At 42.5% G+C, this 25442-nt stretch overlaps 1 protein-coding gene across 2 annotated transcripts; it reads right to left on the reverse strand.

Moving 5' to 3' along the window:
- Positions 1-226: 226 nt before the first annotated feature.
- PPP1CC (protein phosphatase 1 catalytic subunit gamma) lies at positions 227-21635 on the reverse strand. 2 transcript variants are annotated; one of them, XM_083629632.1, is made up of 8 exons: positions 21283-21635; positions 11462-11593; positions 10106-10336; positions 7482-7586; positions 3100-3323; positions 2296-2430; positions 1405-1465; positions 227-647 (listed from the first exon to the last, which is right to left on the reverse strand). In XM_083629632.1, exons 1-8 carry the CDS (start codon positions 21335-21337, stop codon positions 634-636), a joined length of 957 nt encoding a protein of 318 aa, XP_083485758.1. In that variant the 5' UTR covers positions 21338-21635; the 3' UTR covers positions 227-633. The 2 variants fall into 2 exon arrangements, with proteins under 2 accessions (XP_083485758.1, XP_083485757.1); XM_083629631.1 differs by having other exon boundaries at positions 227-1465.
- Between the last annotated feature and the right edge of the window lie 3807 nt (positions 21636-25442).

The following is a 25442-nucleotide window of genomic DNA, read 5'->3' on the forward strand; positions in this document are numbered from 1 at the left end:
GGGAACCACAGGAGGAACAGCCAGGCCCAGTTGGTCACTGCACTGTCAGGAATGGTTCAGAGGTGTGTATCCTGGCCTGTCATTTTGAGCAGCTGCTGTTCAAATTCAATTTCTTAAGGAGGACTCATCAGCATGGTAGGCTCAAGCTTCTTTGTGAAACATTTTCCCCCAAAGTTGCATTCTACCCTGCATGCATGCAATACTGATAAAATTGACACTGAGAAGATTTAACAAGTTATTCATTTAATAAGCATTTTACCACATTGTATTGTACACTGTCATCTGTTCAAAAAGATTAGGGTTTTTTTAATTAAAAAAAACACACACCACAGGATACTGTGTTATATTCATAGAAACAGGTGAACAGTGTTCACTGTTGTAGCTGGTTGTTTTTTAAACTTTGTGGAATAAGTCTTCAGCTGCAACAAACAAACAAACAAACAAACAAACAAACAAACAAACCCTAAAAGGAATTCTAATTCTCAGGCAAGTCTCTGAACAGCTCTCCACACGTGACAGCTTTCTGAACTGGCTAAAATAGCACAGTAGCAAGCTTCGACATTGAATATAGGGGAAGTATCAAAAGGCTTTAATCCTGCATCCCAGCTGATCCCAGCATTACTCTCTGCTAGTTCAAGTCGTCCTTCCTGCAGAGGAAAAAACCTGACTTAGATACTGCCAATGAATCCCTATGAGCCGTGCCAACAAGTTTTCTCTATGCACTTTGGTTTCACAAAAAGAGACACAAATCTTTAAAATAATGGCTTTAATTGTCATTTTGAAGTATACGGGAGGGAAGTGTGCTTGAATTAAAATATACATCATACCAGGGAAGCTGGCAAAGGTTATGGGGTGGTTTCAAAATGCTGACAGCAACGTAACTAGTGTACATGACAAGAAAAAAAGCAATCCCTTTAAAACAATAAAATAAAAGACATTCACAGTGGTTTGTATAAACAATATGTAATTCGACAGTAATCAGTTTCCTAGTCTTGCAGCACACTAGTGCCTCTTAAGGTCCTAAAAGAAAAGCAGGCATCACACACCACCTGGTCTGTACAGGTTCAAGGAGTCAATTGTACAATTACCCGGAATGACAGGTAGGTTGCTGTGAAGTATACAGCTGGAACAATAAGGGAAAAAAGCATTTTTTTCTCTCTTCAAATGAACATAAGAATTTTAAAAAACTCTTCTTGAGAAGGGAGAAAGTCTCATTTGCTGTTACAACCAGCAAACGCCATCCATCAAAATGGAAAAAAAAAAGCCCCACAAACACATTAATCTAGTCTTAGCAAGCTGACAGATACAAGTTACCGTTTTTTAAAAATGATTATATACTATAGTACAAGTCCCAACTAGGCAGGGCCAAGAGTGATTATTTCTTTGCTTGTTTTGTGATCATACCCCTGGGTGGTGTTACAGGCCGGCTAGCATTGGGCTTCTTCTTCTCGGCAGGCTTCAAAATCTGGAATGACAACGTTCTTTCTTAGCATGGAAGCACTGTATGCAGCTGAACAGAGATGAGAGCACAAGAAGGGGCCTACTGGGGTTATCCCAAAACCTGGCTATATATATTCTACACCCATAATTTTGTGATTTCCACCCAATGGGCATGGCTAGGCGGCTTAGAGCTGTAAAATCATTCATTCAGGGTCTTGGCACACACACAAATTATTATTTTTCAGGGCAATAATTTTAAACAGCCTCACCTTACTGAAATATTGCAGTGTAGGAAAAGACGACTCCCTCCACTCCCAAAGGGAAGAGGGAATAGAAGGGTCTTCAGGAATGTCAATGCAGATTCTATTGCCAAAACAGCCTTGCTCCAAGAGGAAGACAACATTTCTTCACTTAAGAGAGTAGCTAAGCAGGGTGCCACCAGAATCTCAATGCATGGGATGGGAAAGGCTCATTCAGTAACAGGTGCTCCTGGGACCTCTGGCCTAATCCATTTAGGGCTATAAAGGTAAACAGCAGCACCTTGGATATAAATGTCACCCTGCTTTCCCTCCCACTGCTTGCAATTTTCGATGCCTCCTCTCAGATCACCAGCATTAGGCAGCAGGGAAGAGCCGTGACTCTTTGGACAATCCAATTCAAGGTGGAACAGATTACAGCTGTCCTACTTATTTTATGGCAAGCTGGTGTCTCAGCACAGATTAAAGGAAATGGAACGCATTTTCAAATAGTAGTGCTTATGATTCTGGTTTAATTTAAGGAAGACCGGCTTAAAAGTGAAAAGAAGCAACATTATTGGGGAAAATGAGGCACCTAAACCCTAAAAATATACTGTACCTGGAAGGAACACATTAGAGTCTCATCCACGCTCATCATGGCACCCGCATTGTCAAACTCCCCACAGTAATTTGGGGCAGAAAACAGAGTTACCAGTTGCCTTTTTGCAAAGAACTCATATCCATCCTCAACCACCTTTAAAGCAAAGACAATTCAATTAATTGAAAGGGGGTGAATATCACACAACAGCAATAATTTTAATACTCCTAACCTTTTTATAATCCTCCTTCCACTCCTTCTAGTGCAGCAGAATTACTTTGGTGTTGTTGCTAACCCAAGTCGTGATCTCAGAGGTCCCTGGTTCAAATCTCACCACAGTTGTGCCATGTCATCACGACATGGTCTTAGTGTAAACCACTCCCAATCTCACCTGCTCCCCACCCCATTCTGTGATGATCTGTAACCATCTCTCTCTCTCTCTATATATATATACATATATGAAAGAAGCTCTGAGCATTTATCTAAATCTTTTACCATGGGACACTGAATAACAGTGGCATAGAGGTCTATGCAGGAAGTTCTATGGCTGTGCCTATGAATCCAGGCCTCCAGGGCCCAGTCATTCTTCTAGCTACAAAACCACATTAACCTCACAAGCTGCTTGTTTCATGTCATTCTGCAATTTAGAGACAAGGACAGGAACTCGTAAAGCAAGCATTGTTCTGAGGCAAGTGAACTTGAAGGGGGAGGGGGAAAATAGGAGAGACTGACCAGTTTCTTGCGTGGTGGACCAAGGGGTGCCCACTGGGGCCCAGGAGCTGGTGGCTCCTTCCCCAGGATCAACTCTTAGCATTTGGTCTTTACCTGATGAGCTCTGCATATAAGATCCAAATCATGTTTATGAAGGAACTTTGCAACCACTTCAGCTCCAAACGTGAAAGAAACTCCTCTGTCATTTTCTCCCCATCCCAGGACATCTTTGTCAGGGTCAGACCACAGCAGATCACAAAGGAGGCCTTGATCTGGCACATCGGTAGGCCGCATAATTCGTCGGATTTGTTCCATTGATTGGAGGTCTGGCGATAAGCCTGCAGGGGATTAAGATGCAGCTGCTTTGCATTTTGTTCACATGCTGGGCACTCGGCAAATGCACACACTGTGCAGTGACAGTATCTTCATCCCAACTGCAACCTCATCTATGCTTATTTTGAGGAAGCTTTCCAGTGCAATCCAAAATTATTCCTCAGATATGTCCCATTTCTGGTATGAACTATCCTCTCATGCCAAGGACATGCTACTGCGAGGCAAGGAGACTGGTAGCAGAAGAGTTGGTTAGGAACATAGGAATTTGTGACTGGTGTGGGGCCCCCATGGCGCCTTGCATGAATGGTGTGAAGGCTGTAGACATCACAGGCTGCCGAGGTACTGTGCAAGAAGTGTCAGTGGTCGTGACACTTATGTGCATAAATGATGCTGGAAAGAAACAGCCGTAGAGACAAAATAAAACATGTTCCACCTGCAGAGCCAGCTAGGTGGAAGCATCTGATCTGGTATGCCTCACAGATGATGGGACAAGTGGTTCAGGTTCTCAAAGCGAATTACAGGACATAAATTTGTAACTAGCACACAAATATGTATGAATGGCTGTACTTTAAAAAGACTAAAGAGTCATGGGGGAAATGCCCATGAATAGGACATCTGTATCCACACGTCTCAGACCCAAGATAGGGTAGCTAGAGTACTCGGTACTAAGAGATCACGGCTGTGCAAGAGTGGTGGTCTGTAGGGTAAGTTTATCCCTGAATATAAAAATCTGAAGGAAGGAGAAAGTGGCAGATCAAGGGTATTTAAAGAGCCATAGATTATGGTTACCAGATTTTTTTCAATGAATCCGGGGACCCCCCCTTTTTTTTTTGAAGCTGAGTAGCAACAGGGTGTCAAGTAGTGGGGATGGTGAGGCAAAAGACCCTGGGCCCAAGCACACATGCATATTGTATAAAGGTGCAAAGCCCTTCTTTCACACTCTGTGAAACATAAATGCACAGAGTTTTTAAAAAACTGGGCAATGGCCGGCCGCGACTCCCAAGCCTCCCCTGACCAGTCACAACAAAGGGGGAAAGGGGCAGGAGATCTGTACCACCGGACGTCCCCAGTTCCCCTTTGGCAGTGGCGGCAGCAGCCTCAGCAGCCCAGACCCAGCCTGGTAGCGCAATTGGCTCTGGCTGGCTTCAGGAGCTGCTCACTGCCTGCTGCCATGGCGCCTGCCATTTTTCCTCTCTGGAAGTCTCCATATGATGTGTTGCGCACAAGACACACCATATGGGGACTTCCAGGGAAGAAAAATGGCGGGCGTCACAGCAGCGAGCAGCTCCTGAAGCCAGCCAGAGCCAACTGCGCTACCAGGCTGACTCCGGGCTGCTGAGGCTGCCGCTGCCACGTTTCCCAAGGACAGATTTGCAAATTTGGGGACATTCCGGGGTGGAATTTGTCTGGGGACAGATTTGCAGCTCCGGGGACTGTCCCCAGGAATGTCTGGTAACCCTAGCATAGATGAGAAAATTTAACAGGAAGAGGAACAAACTCCTTCACAGAATCACCACGGTGAAAACAGGTACCCAAAGCGACACGGTACAGGCATCTCCTCACTTAATGCATGTTCAACTCATGTGCAACCACATATATGTGTGTGGTGCTGGGAAATAATTAAATAAATTGATTTAAACTGCAGAAAGGTGTGAAATGGGCAAAAACAGCTCAAAAAGAACAGGAAAATGGCTAGCAATTCCAGGAGCCTTTGCACCAACCTTTGATGCCTATGGAGAGTTGAAGTTTGAGAAAGGCGGTTTGGAGAGGGCGGTTGTAGTGGAATTTGGCTTTTTAGATTGGTGTTTCCAACTACACATGATTTCATGTATATGCATGGTACCCAGGAACATAGCCCTATATAAGTGGGAAGGTGCCGGTACTACAGAGATAGTGTTTTTTCTTACGCAAGCACTGAACCAAAACTCCTTCCATATATTTATTTAATAAAAATATTTCTATAATGCTTTATCATAAAATATATCAAGGTGGTAAATAGTATGTATGTGAGAGAGTGAGTGTTGTACTGTACAATATACATTTTGCATGCTTTCCTTTTTTTAACTAAAGAGGTAAAATGTCTTTAAAATATTCCCATGTAGGATCTTACAACCAGTTACCATGAGTGTGAGACAAATGGATGCACTTTTCAATTCATGATTCACACAGTAGACTAACAATGTGATCTTCATAAACTAGGATATTGTTATCTGCACAATGATTAACAATGCCCCCAAATTTCAGTAAGATACAATTTAGTTTTCTTTCTATATATAAAAAGTGCCTGGGACACCCCCACCCACCCACCCACCCAGTAGTCTGTTAATTTTTGTGATAGGGTACTTTTCATTAGAATCAATGTTAATGTACTGGAGCAGGAAAAATGTCCCATGGTTTTTCAAACAAGAACTGATCCAAGAAAATGGATTTCAGTGTCCCTTTTCAGACACCCCACACAGCTTTGTTTGGGAGATTTAAAGGTAAAGGTAAAGGACCCCTGACAGTTAAGTCCAGTCACGAATGACTCTGAGGTTGTGGTGCTCATCTCGCTTTACTGGCCAAGGGAGCCAACGTTTGTCCACAGAAAATTTTTTTGGGTCATGTGGCCAGCATGACTAAGCTGCTTCTGGCGAAACTAGAGCAGTGCACGGAAACGGCGTTTACCTTCCCGCCGGAGCGGTACCTATTTATCTACTTGCACTTTGATGCGCTTTTGAACTGCTAGGTTGGCAGGAGCAGGGACCGAGCAACGCGAGCTCACTCCGTCGCGGGGATTCAAACCTCCGACCTTCCTATCAGCAACCCTAGGCTCTGTGGTTTAGACCACAGCGCCACCCGCTTTTTACCACCCCATTATACACTGGAATTTGGCTTGAAGGGGTTACACAACGTAGGGTTGATTGGCACAAAAAATAAATTTCTTCAAGATGGAACTCAGTGCTAAAAAAATCCATCTCTTTTCCAGTAATGCTGTAGGCTGTGAATGAAGGAGCAAGGAGGGCTACAGGATTAATCCTTCCCCTCACACCAGCCATCTCCAGAGCAAGCTGCCCATCACGGAGTCAGACAGTCACTATATGTAAGCTGCTCAAAAGTAGGACATTTTATTGCTTTAAAGCAGCTGCCTCAAATTAAAGAGGTATGACCTGTCCTTTCTGCAAGGTCAGAATATTTGTCCTCACATCTGTTCAGCTGTAGCCTCCCAATTCAACGTCTAGTATTGCAACCCTGATGTTTTTGCCTGTGTAAGCATACTGTAGTTGCTTATAGTTCAGGAGTGGCAAGGCTAAATATTTAAATCAAAAATGGGTCAAGAGATGCTAGGTTAGTATAACACAAGTATTTTTATAACATGGCACTGGGAACTGTCCAGATAACCTACAATTACCTACAAGTATGCAATTACCCACAAGCAGATAGCATGCATTTATAGCATCATATTTCAGTGGAAGAGTTCCGGCAGTTACAAAATTAGGCCTTTTCAGTAGAGGTCTACTTCTCATTCTGTCTCAGATTATCCATTAGCCCCATCTTTACAGTAACATGTAAGCTAGAGCACCCTATAGTCACCTCACTCTAATGGTGGCGTCACCAAATGCATACATGGTTACTTCCTGTCACCAAATTCGTTGTTCTGGTGATTCATTGTCATGACTGCAGTTCAAATGGTATGGGGGAGGGAACTATATTCAGACTAGCTCTGGTATATAGTAACTCCTTCCTATATCACACTCGGTCAAAGTAGTTTGCAGGTGTTCCCCTATGCAAACAAGGGTACCAATAGGCAGCTTGGACAAACATTATTCAATACATTGTTACACCAAAAACCTGTTGAGAGTTAGAAACATTATCTCAAATTTTGCAGTGTGCTCAACCTGTGCTTTAGATAGAAAGAAATGCAGAGAAAGTGGCTCCAGGCCTGCACAGAGCTTGCCTGAGGCCTGGGGCAGGAGTCTTGTTAGAATAACATTATAAACTCAAACAAAAAATGGAAGTTGGTGCCTGGCAAGGCCCCTGGCCAGCTTAATCCTCTAGGGCCCGGGGCAAGTGTACCCAGCTGCAGCCCCACTGAACAGGTCTGAGTGACTCTAATGCTGACTTACCCAAATGGTCAGTAGTAAGGCATAAGCAAGTATCACTTTGTAAATCATATAGCAACTTACCTCCATGACAGCAGAATATTTTCTCATCCACAATGGCTGCAATTGGTAAACAATTAAAGCAGTCTGTAAAGGTTTTCCACAGCTTGATGTTGTATCTTCTTTTACCTAGGGAGATATTTCAGAACATGAACTCACTTGGAATTTAACAGTGGCAGAAGAAGAGAATAGGGAGGACAAGGAGACCTACATTTACATTTTTGTATCTTTGATCTGCTTAACATTAAGGTCTTAGTCTGTGTTGGCAGAGGGGAACTGTTTTCCATACCCGCTAAAACCCAAACACAGGGGTATCTCAAACCTTTGAGGATCTTTTCCCCTTCTGTCATGATACGTGCTCTAGAAATAAACTGGCAAGAAGCTCAGGACAGACCACAGAAACGTACTACTTCACACAGCACATAATTAATGTATGGAGCTCATTCCACAAGCCACAGTGTGGTCACTGGCATGGATGGCTTTAAATGAGCTTGTGACACAAATTCATAGCAGCTACCAACAGCTAAAACCCTTGATGACAAACGTCACCTGTGTAACACAGGTGTGTAACACAGGCTATATTCAGAGATAGTGTACCCCTGAATACAAGCTTTGAGGGACAACAGTGGGAAAGGTAGACCACTTTCACATTCTGCCTGCAGGATGATGAGATGCTTGATTAGATGAATCTTTAGCCCAGTCAAGCAGGACTCTTACAAGTCATCACCATCAACCCTTTTCACATACAGATGCTATTCTAATAACTGTTCTAGCTTTTAGAGACTCCCAAGGCAAAAATAAGCCATGAGCTTGCTAATGATCCCTCACTGCACCTTCACCACTGATAACTGACCCTTAGTCTTGACCCGGAATTTAGGCTCCCATATCCTAGACCTATTTGAACATTGCTCTTACTTTACTGAAGCACATGCTGCCTAAGATGCTGTCAAATGGTGACAGCATCAAGTGCAAGTCCTCTTATCACACTCACGACAGTTTCCGCAATTTGCTTCCAAGCAAGCCTAACCAACAAATTATGCTGAACCTATTACAAACCTGACTAAGTATGAAGTTCACTGAGTGAAGGGGTGGGGAGTATGAGGAGAATCTAAGTGTGAATGCTGCAATTAGCCTACAAGATACAAAAATACACCTGAGCATCAGGAGAGTTAAGCTATTAAAAGGACAGGGAGTTCAAACCACCGAGACGGAACCAGCGGACTGAAGGCTATTCCATAATATAAAGCTGTAATGTGAAAGGGATCGTTTGGCTGTGTTTTTAATCACATGTTCTGCTTTATTAACAAGTCTTCCTGGGATTACAGATATCAGTGAGCAGGCAGTCCCAGACAAATCAGAACAAAGGAAGCTGCCTTATACCAAGTTAGACCCTTGGGTACATCTAATTCATTATTATCTACACTGGCTGGCAGCAGCAGTTTCAGACAGGATTCTTCTTTCCCACCCCTACTTGGAGATGTTGGGGAATAAAACCTGGGGACCTTCTGTATGCAAAGCAGGTGCTCAATTGTTTTGTATCCATTAAAGAAGTCGTTAAACAGAGAAATATGAACATGCTTTGCAAGGCTTATGGCAAATGCCACGATTAGCATCATTTGGTACTATAAAATCACTGGGGAGAATAATAGTGCAATGTTAATCTGAAGCTGCTGAAAAAGTGGATCTCCTCCCACCTCAATTAATACGAACCACAAAGTTTGTAATAGGTTTGCTGTAGGCAGTTACTGAAGTATTACGCTTTTACTGTTCTTTGTAAACCACTTTTAGTACAAATGTACCTGTGAAAAATGCAGTGTTTATTGATATAAATTATGTGATTCAACACATTTTAAAACCAGTGGGCTCAATGGCACACTGGTTACTAAAGACAAGCAAGTGACAGAGGCTATAGGAAAAGCAGACTATCTGATTCATAAAGTCCTGAAACCAAGTACGTATATTTTTCAAACCCTAGGTTTATATCACCAAATGGAACAGCCAGAAACTGAATTTATAGTCAATTCCAGAAAGTGCAACAAAAGGAAACAGAGATTACACATTGTGTCATGGCATGGAGCATCCCTTTTGTACTTAACCACCATGCAGAGAAGAAAAAAAAGGCATGCAATTCAATCAGGCTTGCTTTTAACCAACCAATCAATCGATTATTAAAGGACCAGAAGAGCAGTAACAAGGTATGTCCTATCTTCAAGCAAGGCTGATAATGAACTGCCCTCCAAGGAAGAGGAGGAATTCACATCCAGTCCAGCAACTGGAGGAAGACAACACCACCCAGTGCCCACTCAAGGAGGAATGGGTTCAACTTTGTACTTGCAAACTCAAACTGAAAAAGTTAACATTATAAATATGAGCTTAATTTAACACTTAAGTGGAGGCTGGGCAGAGCAGTGACTTGGTGAAGACCGGACTGTAGTTGCACCTTTCTCTTCTGAAGAGAGCAAAGGAAGAACAAGAAGGCTATATTTCACCTGCCAAAATGATGGAAAAGTCTCTTAACTAGGCAAGTCAGTATTGTCATTAATAAGCAACTCACTCCAAACCCAGAGGTTATTTTATAGTAAAAATAGTGCCATTTACACTATGAATCACTTTCTAAAGTCTCAAAAGACAGCACCAGAAGTACTTACATTCATCGTAGAAGCCATAAATTCTATTAATGCTGGCACATTCATGGTTCCCTCTAAGGAGGAAAAAATTCTCTGGGTATTTTATCTTGTAGGCCAGTAAAAGACAAATTGTTTCTAAAGACTGTTTCCCTCTATCAACATAGTCGCCAAGAAATAGATAGTTGCTTTCTGGTGGGAAACCTCCATATTCAAAGAGTCGAAGTAAATCATAGTATTGTCCATGGATGTCACCTTAAAACAAAACAAAATGGTGTTGATATGGTTTGAGAGTTTGGCTCATTAAAGCAAATGCATGCTAATATACTCACTTTAAAGAATAAGAATTGTTACACAACATTAAGAAAAGTAAGCATATGTAACAGTAAGTTTCCTCCAATTATTATTCCTATTCCATTCATTGGTGTTTTTGCAAAGAGATGTTCAATGGACTGTACCACTGTTTTCTCCAAAGTACAAACTTTCATACTATTATTTGTGATCTGTGAGGTTAGAAGCACAACAAAGCCAGTCCTAAAAATTGAAGCTGGCTTGAAGTGAAAATTTTATTTGTTATTAATTCCGACTAAGCAAGTCCAGTTTAATCTTAAATCATTTGCATTAAGATGTATCTAACACAACTTCCGTGCGCTGCTCTGGTTCGCCAGAAGCGGCTTAGTCATGCTGGCCACATGACCCGGAAGCTGTACGCCGGCTTCCTCGGCCAATAAAGCGAGATGAGCGCCGCAACCCCAGAGTCGGTCACGACTGGACCTAATTTACCTTTTTTAACACAACTTACTTTGACTTCTTGTGAAAAGCAAGGCCTTCTGCTTCAACTTACAGAATCATGCAATGATGAAGAAAAACGGGCCACCACTTTTTAGTATACAAATGGCTATGGATATTACTAACACTGATACAGACAACGACCAACTGATGCGCGCCCATGTGCATCACAGCAATGAGGAAGTGGTTGAAAAAGAGGGTGTAAAAGGGCAGTGGAATAATGTGGTGAAGCGGGCTTATGCATGCTCCACCAATGCGCACAGGGGTCAGGAACATAACCCCCAGGCAAACTGGTCGTTGCCTGTATCCATAACCTAAAATCAAATCTCCACTGGGTTGATGGATAAAGCTTTTGTGTCCTCTTTATTCTGTCTACTTGAAGAAGTTTCCCTTCAGAATTCTATTCAAATCAATTCTACTTTTGCCCTCAAGTAGCATGATTTGCATAGGATGACTAGAGTACTTTGACAGCAATATTTTAATGGATTTGCAATTTCAGAGATGGTGAAAATACCACCTAAGAAGTTGTGCCACATCATCATCAGTTCATTAAAAAAGGGGTAGTTGGAGCCAACAAATCTCAATGCTTACCACATATTTTCAGCGGTGCTTCAAGTTCTAACAGAATGGGTTGACTGAGAAAGATTTCTCGAGATTTCAAGCATAATCCTCTTATTTCGTTCTCTTGAAGTTGCACATTTTTACCGGGTTTTGACCCTCTTACTGTGAAAGAAAAAAAGGATGGTCATGTTTAGCAAATGAGATCTACTGAGTTTTTCAAATCAATCATCATTAAACACATAAAACAGATTATTTACAATAAATGGAAATGACCAATTTTGGGTCTTGAAATATCTTCTGAACTCTTACAGAGAAGGCTCATGATTACCAAGCAGATTTTGATTCAAGCTGAGGGAAGTTTGCCCACTGCTGGAATTAAAAGGCAAATAATGAAAACACTGCCTATTAAAATATGTGTTGTTCCTAAATTCTAGTGGTCCAGGAAACAAATGCTTCATATAAAGGCTGCACCAATGTATTTTATGCTGGTGAAATATTTAGGCTACAGATACAAGAATTATAATTTGAGGACAACCATATGAAACAGATTCTACACCAGTGGTATTTATTTTCCCAGGAAGCACAACTGATCTAGTGCAACACTGCTTATTCCAACTCCATCCTCTCCCAAACATGTATATTACTCAAAACAGTCACATGGATTAATCATAGATTTAAGGCACTGCTCCTTCTGATGAGCTGACAAGATTACGCAGTTAAATTTTTCCCCCCAAAGAGGAGAATATGTTTTAAATAGCAGTACCCATTTATGGTCCTATTTCAGTTTAACCTGCAACAGTGTTAGAAACTCAAGATATATAAGCTAATTGCCCAATGGCACCTTAAATCTAGGTTATGGTCACCACAAAGGAATGTCTGGGTGCCCTTTTTTGGGATGAAATTATTATTGTTATTACTCATTTCATTTCTCTACTGCTTTATAATTGAAAAAAGCAAGTTGTTTACAATGCATTAAAACATCAAATAAAACTATCTAGAATACAACAAATTCAAGCTTCAAGGAGAGTATTTCAGATCCTTCTCCAAGTGATATTCTGCTTTCCCCATTTTTATTTACCTACTTAATTTATATAGCTGCCCCACAGAAGTACTCTTTAGGAAGTCAGTGTGGTGTTGTGATTAGAGTGTCCGACTAGGACCTGGGAGATCAGGATTCAAATCCCTACTCAGTCATGAAGATTACTAGATGCCCTTGGGCCAGTCACAGCCTCTTAACCTACCTCACAAGGTTGTTGTAGGGACTGACTGAGAAGGGGGAGAACCATGTACTCCTTGGAGGAAAAGGTAGGCTATAAATTGAACAAGCTCTTCTGCTTACCTGCTTAAGCAAGATGGAGGGGCCAGCCAGATGGAGATACCCATTGCCAAACAGGCATCTAAAGATCTCCATGTGGTTACAATTGGACCTGCACCAGTTGCAAAACACGCCTGGGGAATTTCAGGCACTGCCTGCATACAACTTCCAAGTTACTGTCAGTTGACAAAGCAAAGGATTCCAAGTTATCACCAATAGTTAAATAAATAGACAAAGAGCAGGAGACTCTTGCTTACTGGGCTCTGGAGGTTCTTGCAAGCCTGTCTTGAGATTTCACAGGATCTCCGATTGCCCTGCCAAATTTTGCCTTTGCATGCAACCCCCAGGAACAAAACCCCCATGTAAGCTGCAGTCCCAACTATTCTTAATTACATGGAAGGGAAGAGGTGCAAAAGTTGAATATCTTAATTCAAAACCAAGAGGAATTTGAAAACTGCATGGGTCCCAAGCTAAGCCAGAGTATGATATTCACCAAACCCAATAAGAGTTACTTCAAATCAATTAAACCTGATGGCAAGAATGTTCCTCACACCAGTTAGACATGCTACCTCATGTTTGAGCAGTGCAACTAACTAAGCCTTCCCAGAGCCTTCCCCAATTGATGCATGTGTTGTTTTCAGTGCAACATACAGTGGTACCTCTAGTTACGTACTTAATTCGTTCCAAAGGTCCGTTCTTAACCTGAAACTGTTCTTAACCTGAAGCACCACTTTAGCTAATGGGGCCTCCTGCTGCCGCCGCGCTGCCGGAGCATGATTTCTGTTCTCATCCTGAAGCAAAGTTCTTAACCCGAGGTATTATTTCTGGGTTAGCAGAGTCTGTAACCTGAAGCGTATGTAACCCAAGGTACCACTGTATTCTACTGACCTATTTCAATCTAGACACCACCTGTGCACTGATGTTATACAGGAAGCAGAACAAGCAGTTTAAGACAATTTACTTTGAAGTGTAGTTTAAGACAATTTACTTACTCAGAAAGGAGTTGCAATTACCAGCAGAATAATTGCAGGGCAATGGTTGTGACATGAGCAAATACATGTTTCAATTTTTCTTCCCCATCATTTGTTAGCATTCATTGATGACATTATCAGTACTACTATACAGTGGTGCCTCGCAAGACGAAATTAATTCGTTCCACGAATTTTTTCATCTAGCGAATTTTTCGTCTTGCGAAGCACGAAATCCCATAGGAATGCATTGAAAATCAATTAATGCGTTCCTATGGTCAAAAAAAGTCCAAACAAAGCCAAATTTGGTACAACAAGAGTTGATTAAGTGCTCTTTAAAGTCACACATTCTGTAAAGAGCATTTCAAAATTCAAACCCAGAATTTTTTTTAAAAAACAGCAGAGTGGCCCAATGGTCACAGAAAATCATAAAAATGCAGAAAAAAAACCACAAGCTTCCAGATTCTTGCAAACCCCTCCCCAACTGTTCCCCCAGCCACCCAGCACACAGAAATTCAAATCCAGAATTTTTTTTAAAAAACAGCAGAGTGGCCCAATGGTCACAGAAAATCATAAAAATGCAGAAAAAAACCACACAAGCTTCCAGATTCTTGCAAACCCCTCCCCAACACCAAGTCCTTGAATTCCAAACACCCCAACCCAAAATCCAAAACCCCCCAAAAAAGTTTTAAAAGCTTAACTTACCAAATGGCTGCAAAAGAAGTTTTGGAAAAGCTTCAAAAATCACCAAAGTCTTTAAAAACCTCAAAAAAGGCTACTATGTACACTGCGTTCTATGAGTTGCTCCTCGAAGTCAAGTCGCAACTGTATTAACGGTGTTAAGAAAAAGGAAACAAACTTGCAAGACGTTTTCGTCTTGCGAAGCAAGCCCATAGGGAAATTCGTCTTGCGAAGCAGCTCAAAAAACGGAAAACCCTTTCGTCTAGCGAGTTTTCCGTCTTGCGAGGCATTCGTCTTGCGGGGCACCACTGTATATTGAGGGTGAAATTAAAATATTTAACACAAGTAATAAGGCATAAACCTATTAATATATTTCCCCATCTCTGCAGTGTGATTATGCATGAAGCTATTGAGCAATAGAGCAATTGCCCCAAGTTCTCCTTCCAAACTATAAGTAAGCAGCCACAAATGCAAAGTGTCCATCAGCGACAGAGTTTATAAAAATGACCCACTGATAATTACATTATATGCTTTTAAACAGTTAAGGGTGTTACCATGTTAAAAGCTTCTATAGACAGAAAACAGATCAAGCATTTTAGAAACAATATGCTTCTAGTAATGCTCTTAAAGAGGGAACCAAAGGCCTGTAGGCAAAACTATTCAGCAGCATCTGTGAAACAGAAGCTTCTGCCACTGCCTCAGCTTATATTCTCATCACCCCCACAAGCAGAGAAGTTTGGCCAGACAGGGATGAAAAGGAATGTATCCTAGAATAGCAATCTGCATTTGATGCCATTCGGAATTCTAGTCATTTCCTATAAGCTCTCCCTTACTAGATGTCTTCAAGGAGAAGCTGGAAAACATAGCCTACAAGCCAGGTTCCAACTTGCTACTTAAATCACCCAATAAATAAGAAGTATGACCAAGATCTCTGAAAGTGGCATGACTTCAAATGAGAAGAGATGACCTCTAGAAAACATGCAGAATTTCCATATGTTGCAAAGACAGCATAAATTTTTCAAGCACTGAAATTTCAGACATTTTTGTTGTTTTCAGGAACTACTGAAAGCAACTATTGCCAGCTCAATGTCTGAAACCAGTATCACAATCTGAATGTCATACCAGTTTCAGACAACATACTACAATATCGCCCAGCTCCAGCAGGTACTTACAGCTAATCTACTATCTATTTTGCAATGTGATTTGCCTGTTCAGAATTCTCAAATGCTTTTAAAAATGCTTCTCAATTAATCATTAGTCAATTATATCTTGTTAATTAATCTAACCAATTAAAGTTGCTGTAACATTGAAGCCTTTGCTACTTTCATATTTGACATTTACATGCACTTGCTGAAAATTTCAAGTTAGAACTAGATCTGAAAAAATATAGGTGTAGTTTGTCAGTAGTTTATGAACCTCTTGTAAACAGACATTCCTTCAGTATTAACAAATTAAGGGATTTGTTCTTGGTCCAACCAAGGAGCAACACTGTTCTGCCAAACCTTGCTTTGTGTAAATAAATTCCCACTCCCTGAATATCCTGTATCCAGAGATTTAAAGTGTCATCATAAATCTGATCTGTAAGAACAAAATAGCTGGGGCTCAACTATTTGCAAGGGATCACTGAACAGTATATCTCATAAGAAGCTGCTGTAGCTTAGTGAACCATCATTTAGAAATTAGTGGTTTTCCCTGTGAATACCCTGATAGTTGTATTGTTCCTTTGTATTAACATCAAACCACCATCCTCTATGGTCTGAAGGGGGAAAAACATTTTCAGAAGTGGAGTTGTTTACTTAATGGCAGAAGGGACGCAGACCTCCCAAGGCAGGGAATCCCACAAAAAAGATGCTGTGAGGGAAGTCATGCTGATCTAACCTCTAAATGAGGGGTTACAGAGTTAGGCTACTTGCAGAGAGAGGGGAGACACCCTATTCATAAGCTCAGTTGATACCTTAATGTCATCTCCCACAGCTATCACTAGTGGCCATTATGTAAGCATTATATAACATTGTACAAGAGTTGATACCCGAATTCACTCCTTCTCCACAGCTTTTTGCTTTCTATAGTGTTCTAAACTAACTTTACTATTCTAAAATAAGCCTTCATGTTGTAAACCAGCTTAACTGCAACCATGTTCACTGTGTGCATCAAGGGTTTGGACAGTGCAGCCTTGGACAGTCTTGTCAATCCATCCCTTTTCCCTGCTAAAAGCAAACTGATTTAGTCACTTTCTGTGATTTTTGTAGAAACCATTTTGAGCTTTAAGGAAATTCTCCATGAAGCAGCAAACAAAATATATATATAGGAAATATCTGCATGCTTAATATCTTTCTTCAGATCTCATGAAGACAAAAATAAAAAATCAGTAGCCCCACCTCGCATACTAGAGTCAGCCATTTGTGTGACCTAATAGAAAATAAGACTTGACAGAACTTCATCGATAAATTTCGATTAGCTAATTATAGTTAGAACAAACCATAGGCCCTTGAATTAGGACATAACAGGGAACTACAGTTCATTTTAAAATGATTGCAGAAGTTACAGATAATCTCTCCTCTAGAGCTGGGCAATATATTGTCCAAAACTGCTTTGAAGTCTGCATCATCCATACCATTTCATAATTTTTGACCTGGCAATATATCGCAAATCATTATATGTGTGCTATGCAAAAAATCACAATATGATTTTTCATGGGGGGAAACTGTGAAGCCAGCCAATGCTTCTCTTGATTCCTGCAGCCCCTGTCAATTCTGCCGGCTCAGCTCACCCCTGCCTCATGTGGGGGGCAGCAAAATCACAATGCAGGGAAAACCATGAAGCCAGCCTTATTTCAGACAGTGTTATCAGTATATCATGATGTTTAGTTGGCGATATATCACTTTTTTTGAAAACTAGATATTGCCCAGCCCTACACTTCGCATGCATGATGGGCATGGGAACATATACAAGCCAAATTGTCATCTTGCAGGATCATTCTCATAATGGGAAACTATAGTTTCTAGTTATATCAGAACCAGGCCATTACATTTTATTTGTAGACAGGATCAAAAGAATATTTTGATCTTTGATAATAAATGAAAAAGCTAGCCAGCATTTACACTGGTGTTAATAGACATTTACAAGACATTCCAGTCATATAGAAAAGTGGTTAGTACTGCTTGCTAACAGATACTCAACTACCTATGAATACTGAAGTAGGGGCTAATGTCTTGGAACTCAGATGATCAGAGTTTCGAATTTTCAATACAGCCATGAAATGACCAGTATTCACGGGCAAATCATTCCCTCTCAGATCCAGCAGCTACCCAATTGCAAAATGGAATTTCTGTATAGTGGAGTGGATGAGAAATGACCATAAAGCACTTTGTACACTCTGGCTCAATCCAGAAATGATAGAATACCAGTTTCTCTTTACAATAACTTCTTCCTCATAATGCCTACCAGGAGATTGAAAGTTTACAAGAAAGGAGATTCTGACTAAACACCAGGAAGAGCTTTAACAGTTAGAGCAGTTTGACAATGGAATGGATTCCCTCAGGAGGATTGTGGACTCTCCTTCCTTGGAGGGTCCAAAGAAGAGGCTGGGTAGCCATTTGTCATGGATGCTTTAGTTGAGATTCCTGCATTGCAGAAGGTTGGACTAGATGACCCTCGGGATCTCTTCCAACTCTATGATTCTATGATCTTGCTATTGTCTCTTACCTTTTGTGATAGCAATTTCTCTGACAATTTTAAACTTACTTCCTTGTTGATTGTGTCAATTATTAGTCAAGGAGATGTTCTTTTTAGACCTTGAACAATTACACAATTCTCACCAATTAACAGTGAGGAAAAAGACTGGGAGACCACATGCAAAGTAACCCAAGCTCTTTGAATAAGAGCTGGGTATAAATATACAATTAAGAAACAGCACTATCCAATACACAAATCAACCAAATATGCCTTGCAACATTAACCTCTTTGAAGTCTCACGTTCATTGGGGCTGAGCTACTTTTAAGTATAAATTCCAAGTGGAAATGTTTCAAAAATTCTCTCCATTACTAAATGATTTAACATTTTATTACCACAAATTTGGCATTAAATTGCCATACGATTTATATTACCTTCTAAGATGTTGATGTGCCCTGCTTGGCTCCTAGAGTTCTGTCTACACAAACTTTTCAAAGTTTATGTAGCAAGAAATTTAACACTGAAATTACTGAGAAATCAATCTACACTAAATCAATATTGTTGGCATCTTAAATTTAAGCTCATTGATGAGATGGAGACATGATAAATTATATTTTTAAGTAAATCAAGGTGGTGGAAAAAGGACTAACACCAAACCAATGGAAGCAATGTCTCTAGTTCTATTTTATCCAACCCCAAATATCCTACATTCACAAATCCTATCCATTTACATGGCTATGCTAAAATAAATGAGAAAGACTTTTTAAAAGGTATCTTTAAAAAACTGGAAGGGACGCTGAAGTGAGGCGAGAGACTACAGCAAGACATATCCCTTATATTTAGCTCAGACCACATTGCTGCAGATTACTTTGCATCAAATGAAAAGTTAATTCCCTGATTGAACTCTTCAAGTATAAGTCCTGGATAGACTCAGACAAAGCTAGATTAGTGCAGCCTCCCTCCCTAGCTAAATGTGATATTGCTTGCTGCTACAAGGATAATTTGTCATCAGCTACTTCACAACGCTTCACCTCAGCCAAGATTTATAAGCATGTTTACCCAAACCTAGAAATCAAAACATGCACTATCTAAGATTTAGGGAACACGGCATATCAGAAACAACCCCAGCACCAAGGTCAGACAGATGAAAATGTTCAAATGAGCAGACATCCATGTGGCTCACAATCATGTCTTTAGAGCAGTCAAATGTTCATGTTGCTACAAGGATTAAATTTTTAATTTGTTTGCAAGCTTCACCCTTGCCACAATAATGGCCACAACAGACTGGCATAGGAGGGTGAGCAACATTTTAACGCCCTCATGATTCCCCAGGCCAGCAGTCATGCAGCTTCGGGAGGGAAACTAAACCAACACTGATTTCCCTTACTACAGAAATAAGACTCCACTTTGCTAAGCAGAGGGCAAAACAATGAAAAATGGCCAACCTACTACTTATGCACTTACCCTAAGAAAAACGTCAGAATAAAGCACTGCATGCACATCTAATGTATCAGAATAAGAATTGTGTGCACTCCCGCCTATCTTTAAGTTATATGTTTGTGTGTGTATGCACACACAGACACACGCAGTGTACAAGAACAACTGAGGAAGAGACTGTTGTAATCTGAAAAGAGATCACTGAGGCACAAACAAAGCACCTCCGGACCCTCCATCTTGGATGTGGACCCTTTAGTCTTGCCTCCTTCCCTGCCAAATCAACTCAGGAGAGTCCAAAGACAAAGTCAGAATGGAGATGAACGATGGGCTATGGGATTTCAGATACCCTGATGTGTTCTATGCATATCTGAGGGGGCCTCTTACCATCCTCCACATAGTCTTTCCCCACCCACAACAATTACTACTTTACTTCCCTTTCCTCTAGCTGAAACTCTTAACCTCACCTCACCTCCTCACAGAACCACAAAGGGGCACTTTAAAAAAAAATGAGCCCACTGCAATAAAAAACCATTCCTAATTGGGTTCAGCAGCTTCTCCCCACCCTGCCCTCGACAGCATCCCCTTACTTCACCCCTCCACCTTATGGGAACACTTTTTCACAGGCAAGCAACCCCAAATTCCGTTCCCAATAATGCTCCTCAATCTCACTGCTCCTCTGCAATCCACCCCAACCCACTTTCCCCCTCCCTACAGAAACACCAATGCAAATAAATATTGGGAGCACATCCCCAATTCCACTCCAAATACTCATCTTCCCTCAAGCAGAGTCTGTCAAGGGCCTCCAAAATCCCTACTCTTCTCAAGACAAACCTTCATCCCCCCCCCAAGAGAGTTTGGGGGCGGTGGGGGGGGAATCCTCTCTATACCACTTTGACCTGTGTGTATGCATACATCCCATATTCAAACACACACACACACACACACCTCTGTATTGTTAAGAGTCCTCTCTCAAATAATCCACGTACCCCATATTCAAAATATATATTACACACACACACAAAACCATTACAGCATCCTCCTTCCTACCAGTCTCTCCTGTCTTCTTCTTTCTTTCTTTTTTGTGGCAAAAGGAACAACAGCAGCAGCATTTAGATGCAGTATATACTGTAAATGAATAAAGTCACACGCATACCTAAATCTAAACCACTACATGCCCGCCCGTCCATCAGTACAACCCCCCCTCCAGAAACGTCCCTCATTTTTTGGTGGCGATCCCCCCCCCCGAGAACACACAACAGCCCCCCTCCCAAGACACCCTCGATAACCCCCTTCCCTTGGCCTCCACACCTTCGGGTCTCCCCCAAACACAACACCCTCCCAAGATAAGGGAGGAAGGGAGAAGCGCCCCAAAAGTGCCTGAAACCAGAAGCGAAGAGGAGGCGAACGGCGCGCGCACACAAGTCACGCTATTAGGCTTCATTTATTACTATTATTACCGATAACCGTAATATGAGGAGAGCTATAGTCAGTGGGGCTTTTTGTTTTGTAACTAAAGGGTGGGATAATAATAAATAAAATAAAACGGCCTTCGCCCCTCCGCGCTCTTCCTCCCCCCCCCCCAGACTGTGGGCAACCCCTCCCCTTTTAATGGCTTGCCGCCCCCTCCCCAAACCGCGGCAGCGACCCCAGAGGGCGGCGGAAGCCCCCCAAGGAAGCCGCCTCACGCGCCGCCCCCCCTTTAATCCAGCCTCACGGTACATCCTTATCCTCCCCCCACACCGCCGGTCCGTTCCCTCAAGCCGCCCTCCTCGCTCACCCTCCAGCAGCCGTTGGATGATGCTGTCGATGTTGAGCTTGTCAATATCCGCCATCGCCTCTCAGCGGCCGGGGCGAGGGAGCGAAGCCGGAGCCCGCCGGGTCGACCCGCGCGGCTCTTCCCCCGCTCCCGAGCTGGCTCCTTCCTTCTCCTGAATGCCCTACCGCGCGCCCCCTTTCCTCCCTCTCTCGCTTTCCCGCCCCCCAACCCAGCTCGCTCGCTCGGTCGCTCGCTCGTTCCGGAGGAGGAGGAGGAGGAGGTGGAGATGCCGCAAACAGCGTCGGCGGGCGAACAAAATGGCCGCCTTTCCCTCCTCCCCTCACAAGGAGCCGCCTCCTTCGGGCGCGCAGGGATATACGAGAGGAAGCTGCGGCCGGGGACTTCTTTCCAGGCAAGGGCGGGAAGATTGAGGAAGCAGCGCTTCCCTTCAGCCTGCTGGGCCGTTTGCGCGCGCTGCGTCTCGCAGAGCCTCGTTTCTCTCGCTCGCGCGCTCAAATCCTTCCGCCGATAGAAAGTCGGTACCGGTGCGAGCGGGGGGGGGGGGAATGAGAGGCGGTTCTTCGCTCGTTCTTTCTTTCTTCCCCTCAAAGGCTGAAGGGCATTTGGAGGGCTAAAAAGAAGAAAGGAAATCCGCCCCAAAAAGAGAGACAGAGATGGGGAAAGCGGCCACTAAGTGCTTTCAGCCTTAACATGTGGTGGGGAAAGAGCACCCTTGAACATGCGCAGAGTTCTGTTGTTTATTTCCTAAGCCTTTCACATGAAGCCAGCACAAACAGCTCTTGGGGCAGGATGTGACTGACAAACCTCGACAGCATCTTAAAAAGCAGAGACATCACCTTGCCAACAAAGGTCCAGATAGTTAAAGCTATGGCTTTCCCAGTAGTGATGTATGGAAGTGAGAGCTGGACCATAAAGAAGGCTGATCGTCGAAGAATTGATGCTTTTGAATTATGGTGCTGGAGGAGACTCTTGGGAGTCCCATGGACTGCAAGAAGATCAAACCTCTCCATTCTGAAGGAAATCAGCCCTGAGTGCTCACTGGAAGGACAGATCCTGAAGCTGAGGCTCCAATACTTTGGCCACCTCATGAGAAGAGAAGACTCCCTGGAAAAGACCCTGATGTTGGGAAAGATGGAGGGAACAAGGAGAAGGGGACGACAGAGGACGAGAGGTTGGACGGTGTTCTCAAAGCTACCAGCATGAGTTTGACCAAACTGCGGGAGGAAGTGGAAGACAGGAGTGCCTGGCGCGCTCTGGTCCAGGGGGTCACGAAGAGTCGGACATGACTAAACAACAACACGATGTAGCACTTGCTCAAATGCAAGCGGAGCTTTAATTTCTAAAATGAGGGTTCAAGAAACTTTGGTGTGTGTCTGGAAATTGGGGCCATAAAGCTTCACTTCCCCTCTCCCAGTTCCAGATGTTTAATTTTACAGGAGTTGCAACCTTTCCTCATACGGGAGTTTCATAGAGCTGGAAGGGACCTGAGCATCATCTAGTCCAACTGCCCACAATGCAGTAATATGCAGTTGTCTCCTACCGGGATCGAACCTGCAACTTTGGTATTACTAGCACCATGCTCTAACCAACTGAGTCACCATACAATTTGCACATGCTCAGAGACACTCGTCCTTTGAATTGCCTCTTGTGCTCTGGGGCTAAGCCCTGCCTTAAAGAAACTCAGCTACAATAAACTGGATCAAAAGCTAAAGCCCCACCACCTATCATTTAAGAAATGAATTATCAAACGCAAAATAAAAAAGCTGTTCACTAGCCTGGACAGGCTGGTTTGCATAAGCCGGCCCGTGGATTCCTTACCTGTGACAGCGATTTGCATTTTTTATTAAGGCACACATTTTTGCAAGCAATTTCTGCTAATATTGTGCATGTTTGTGTTATTTATACTAGCAAGCTTTAGAGGACTCTTCTTCATATGAAATTCATTAAATATAGCAAAAAAGAGGGGGGCATGGTAGACAAACCACAGTGTGGGTCATATTGTAATTTCAGATTTAAAATAGAGATTGCAAGAGAAAGTCTTGTGGCACCTGCAAAGCTAATGCTTATTATGGCATAAGCTTTTGTGGACTACATTGTACATCAGCAGAAGCATGAAGTCTTGTCCTTAGTTGTGGGCTTGTAGGCACGTGGTTTTCTTGGTGGGGGGGGGGAAGGAAAGTACGTGCAGAAAAGTACAGGCAATGAGCCTGTATTTTCTGCATTGTGTTGCACTCTGACTTCACAGTTTATAAACTCCCGTCCTGGAAGCCATGACTGTGTGTGTGTGTGTTTAAACAGCATCTCTCCTATTAAACAGCTCACCTGGTCCACTTGCCACCTGTGCTGCTTCCTTGCTCCCCTGCCCGTTTGCTGTTGGTCACACTGCAATTGCTGTGAGCACCTATTGGCAGCCATGCAAACTGTAGAACGTGATGACAGGCTTACATTTTTACGTCTATAGAAAAATATGAATATACATATACTCTCTCTGTATACAGTGGAACATCGGTTGTCGAACGTAATCCATTCCGGAAGACCGTTCAACTTCCGAAACATTTGACTACCAAGGCGCAATGGGCAGTTGGCAAAATCCATTGAAAAAATGGGAAAACACGCCTCGGAAGTTGAACGGCTTCTGAGGCACTTTAGAAAATGGAAGTATTCACTTCCAGGTTGTCGGCGTTCGAAAGGCGAAACGTTCAACTTCTGAAGCGTTCAACAACCGAGGTTCCTCTGTGTGTGTGTGTGTGTGTGTGTGTATTCATGCACCACTGATGAAGTGGTTCAGAAAAGCTTGTGCCATAATAAATGTTTCCAAGGAACCACAATACTCTTTGTTCTTGTGGTACTTTGTGCAACGGAAATCATAACTCCCACTCATGGGATTGTGGTGTAGGCGGGAACCCATGTAACCCATGTGAGCTGGACCTGCAACAAAATCTTGCAGTATGAATCACTTTTGTTTCAGCCACATATTCTTTCAGATACTCCATTTCTCCTCAGCCCTATATTTCTCCTCAGCCCCATAGGTGCTCAACATTCTGTGGGTTCTGAGCACCCCACATCCTTATATGGCTGTTGTGGTGTTTCCCCACCACCTAAGTTTTTGTTTTTATGCAAACCTTGGGGTTCCCCCGAACCTGCTTTTGTCCATGTGACGCCATTTTGGCTGCCTAAGGATTAGCACACAGAAAATGAATTTGCTATACAGTAAGCTTTTGTCAAATACATACTTGTGTTCCTTCAAAAAGGCCCACAATTGGATATGTTTTAATATTCATTGTTTTTCTTCTGGATTCTGTAGAAATCAAGGCGAAGCCAAGGAAAACCCAAAGCAATTTAAATCAGCTAAGTGCTGATAATATTTATAATTCCATTGGCAGGGAGAAAGGATGTGCAATGTTTAACTACTTTTGGTTTTAATCTTTGGCTGAATGTCGTTTAATTAGCATACTTATTGCTCCTTTAATAGTTAGGGTAGCACTGTTGTTTTTTTAATTGACGCAAAGCCAGCTCTGCCTCTCTTTTCCTCCAGGGCAAATGCCATCTTTATGTACACACCAACTGGATCTTTTACCCTGGCAGTTATATAATAACCATAACCATAACATCTCATTATAACTGGTGGAACTTGCAAGTTAAGAGTTCAGGCTGGAACGATGAGTCGGAGGAATTTGCAGTGTCAGCTCACCTTGAAGCAAGTCAGGAAGGGAGAGTCAGAGCAAGGAAGATGTAGGTCACCTGCAGCTTAGGTAACCACCGCTGCTGCAGGCAACCTACAGGTAATGACTCTGGAACCGCAAAAGGTTCTGAAGCAGGCTGGGCCTCAAAGAGTTCCAAATTGCACCAGCTGGGCAAGAAGAACAAAGTCCTATGTGGGAAGGCAGGCCATGTCAGGATCTTGCACTCCAGATGGAATTTGGTTGTTTGTTTCTTAAAATCATATCCCCAAAAGAACTTTCAACCCAGCTTTTGCATGTGTTTGCACTGCACCGTAGTTACAAACCACAAACAACACCCCCTCTTTTGACTTGATAGCCAGACCCCCAAGTTAGCTCACATGTTTTCTCCCCTGCAATGCTCCCTTCTACACGGCCAGCTCCACAAGGGATTTTTATTTTTTATTTTGTAGGCACTGCAGTAATAAAATTACAATCATG

Source organism: Podarcis filfolensis, assembly GCF_964270895.1.
Source record: "Podarcis filfolensis genome assembly, chromosome: 8".
NCBI lineage: Eukaryota > Metazoa > Chordata > Lepidosauria > Squamata > Lacertidae > Podarcis > Podarcis filfolensis.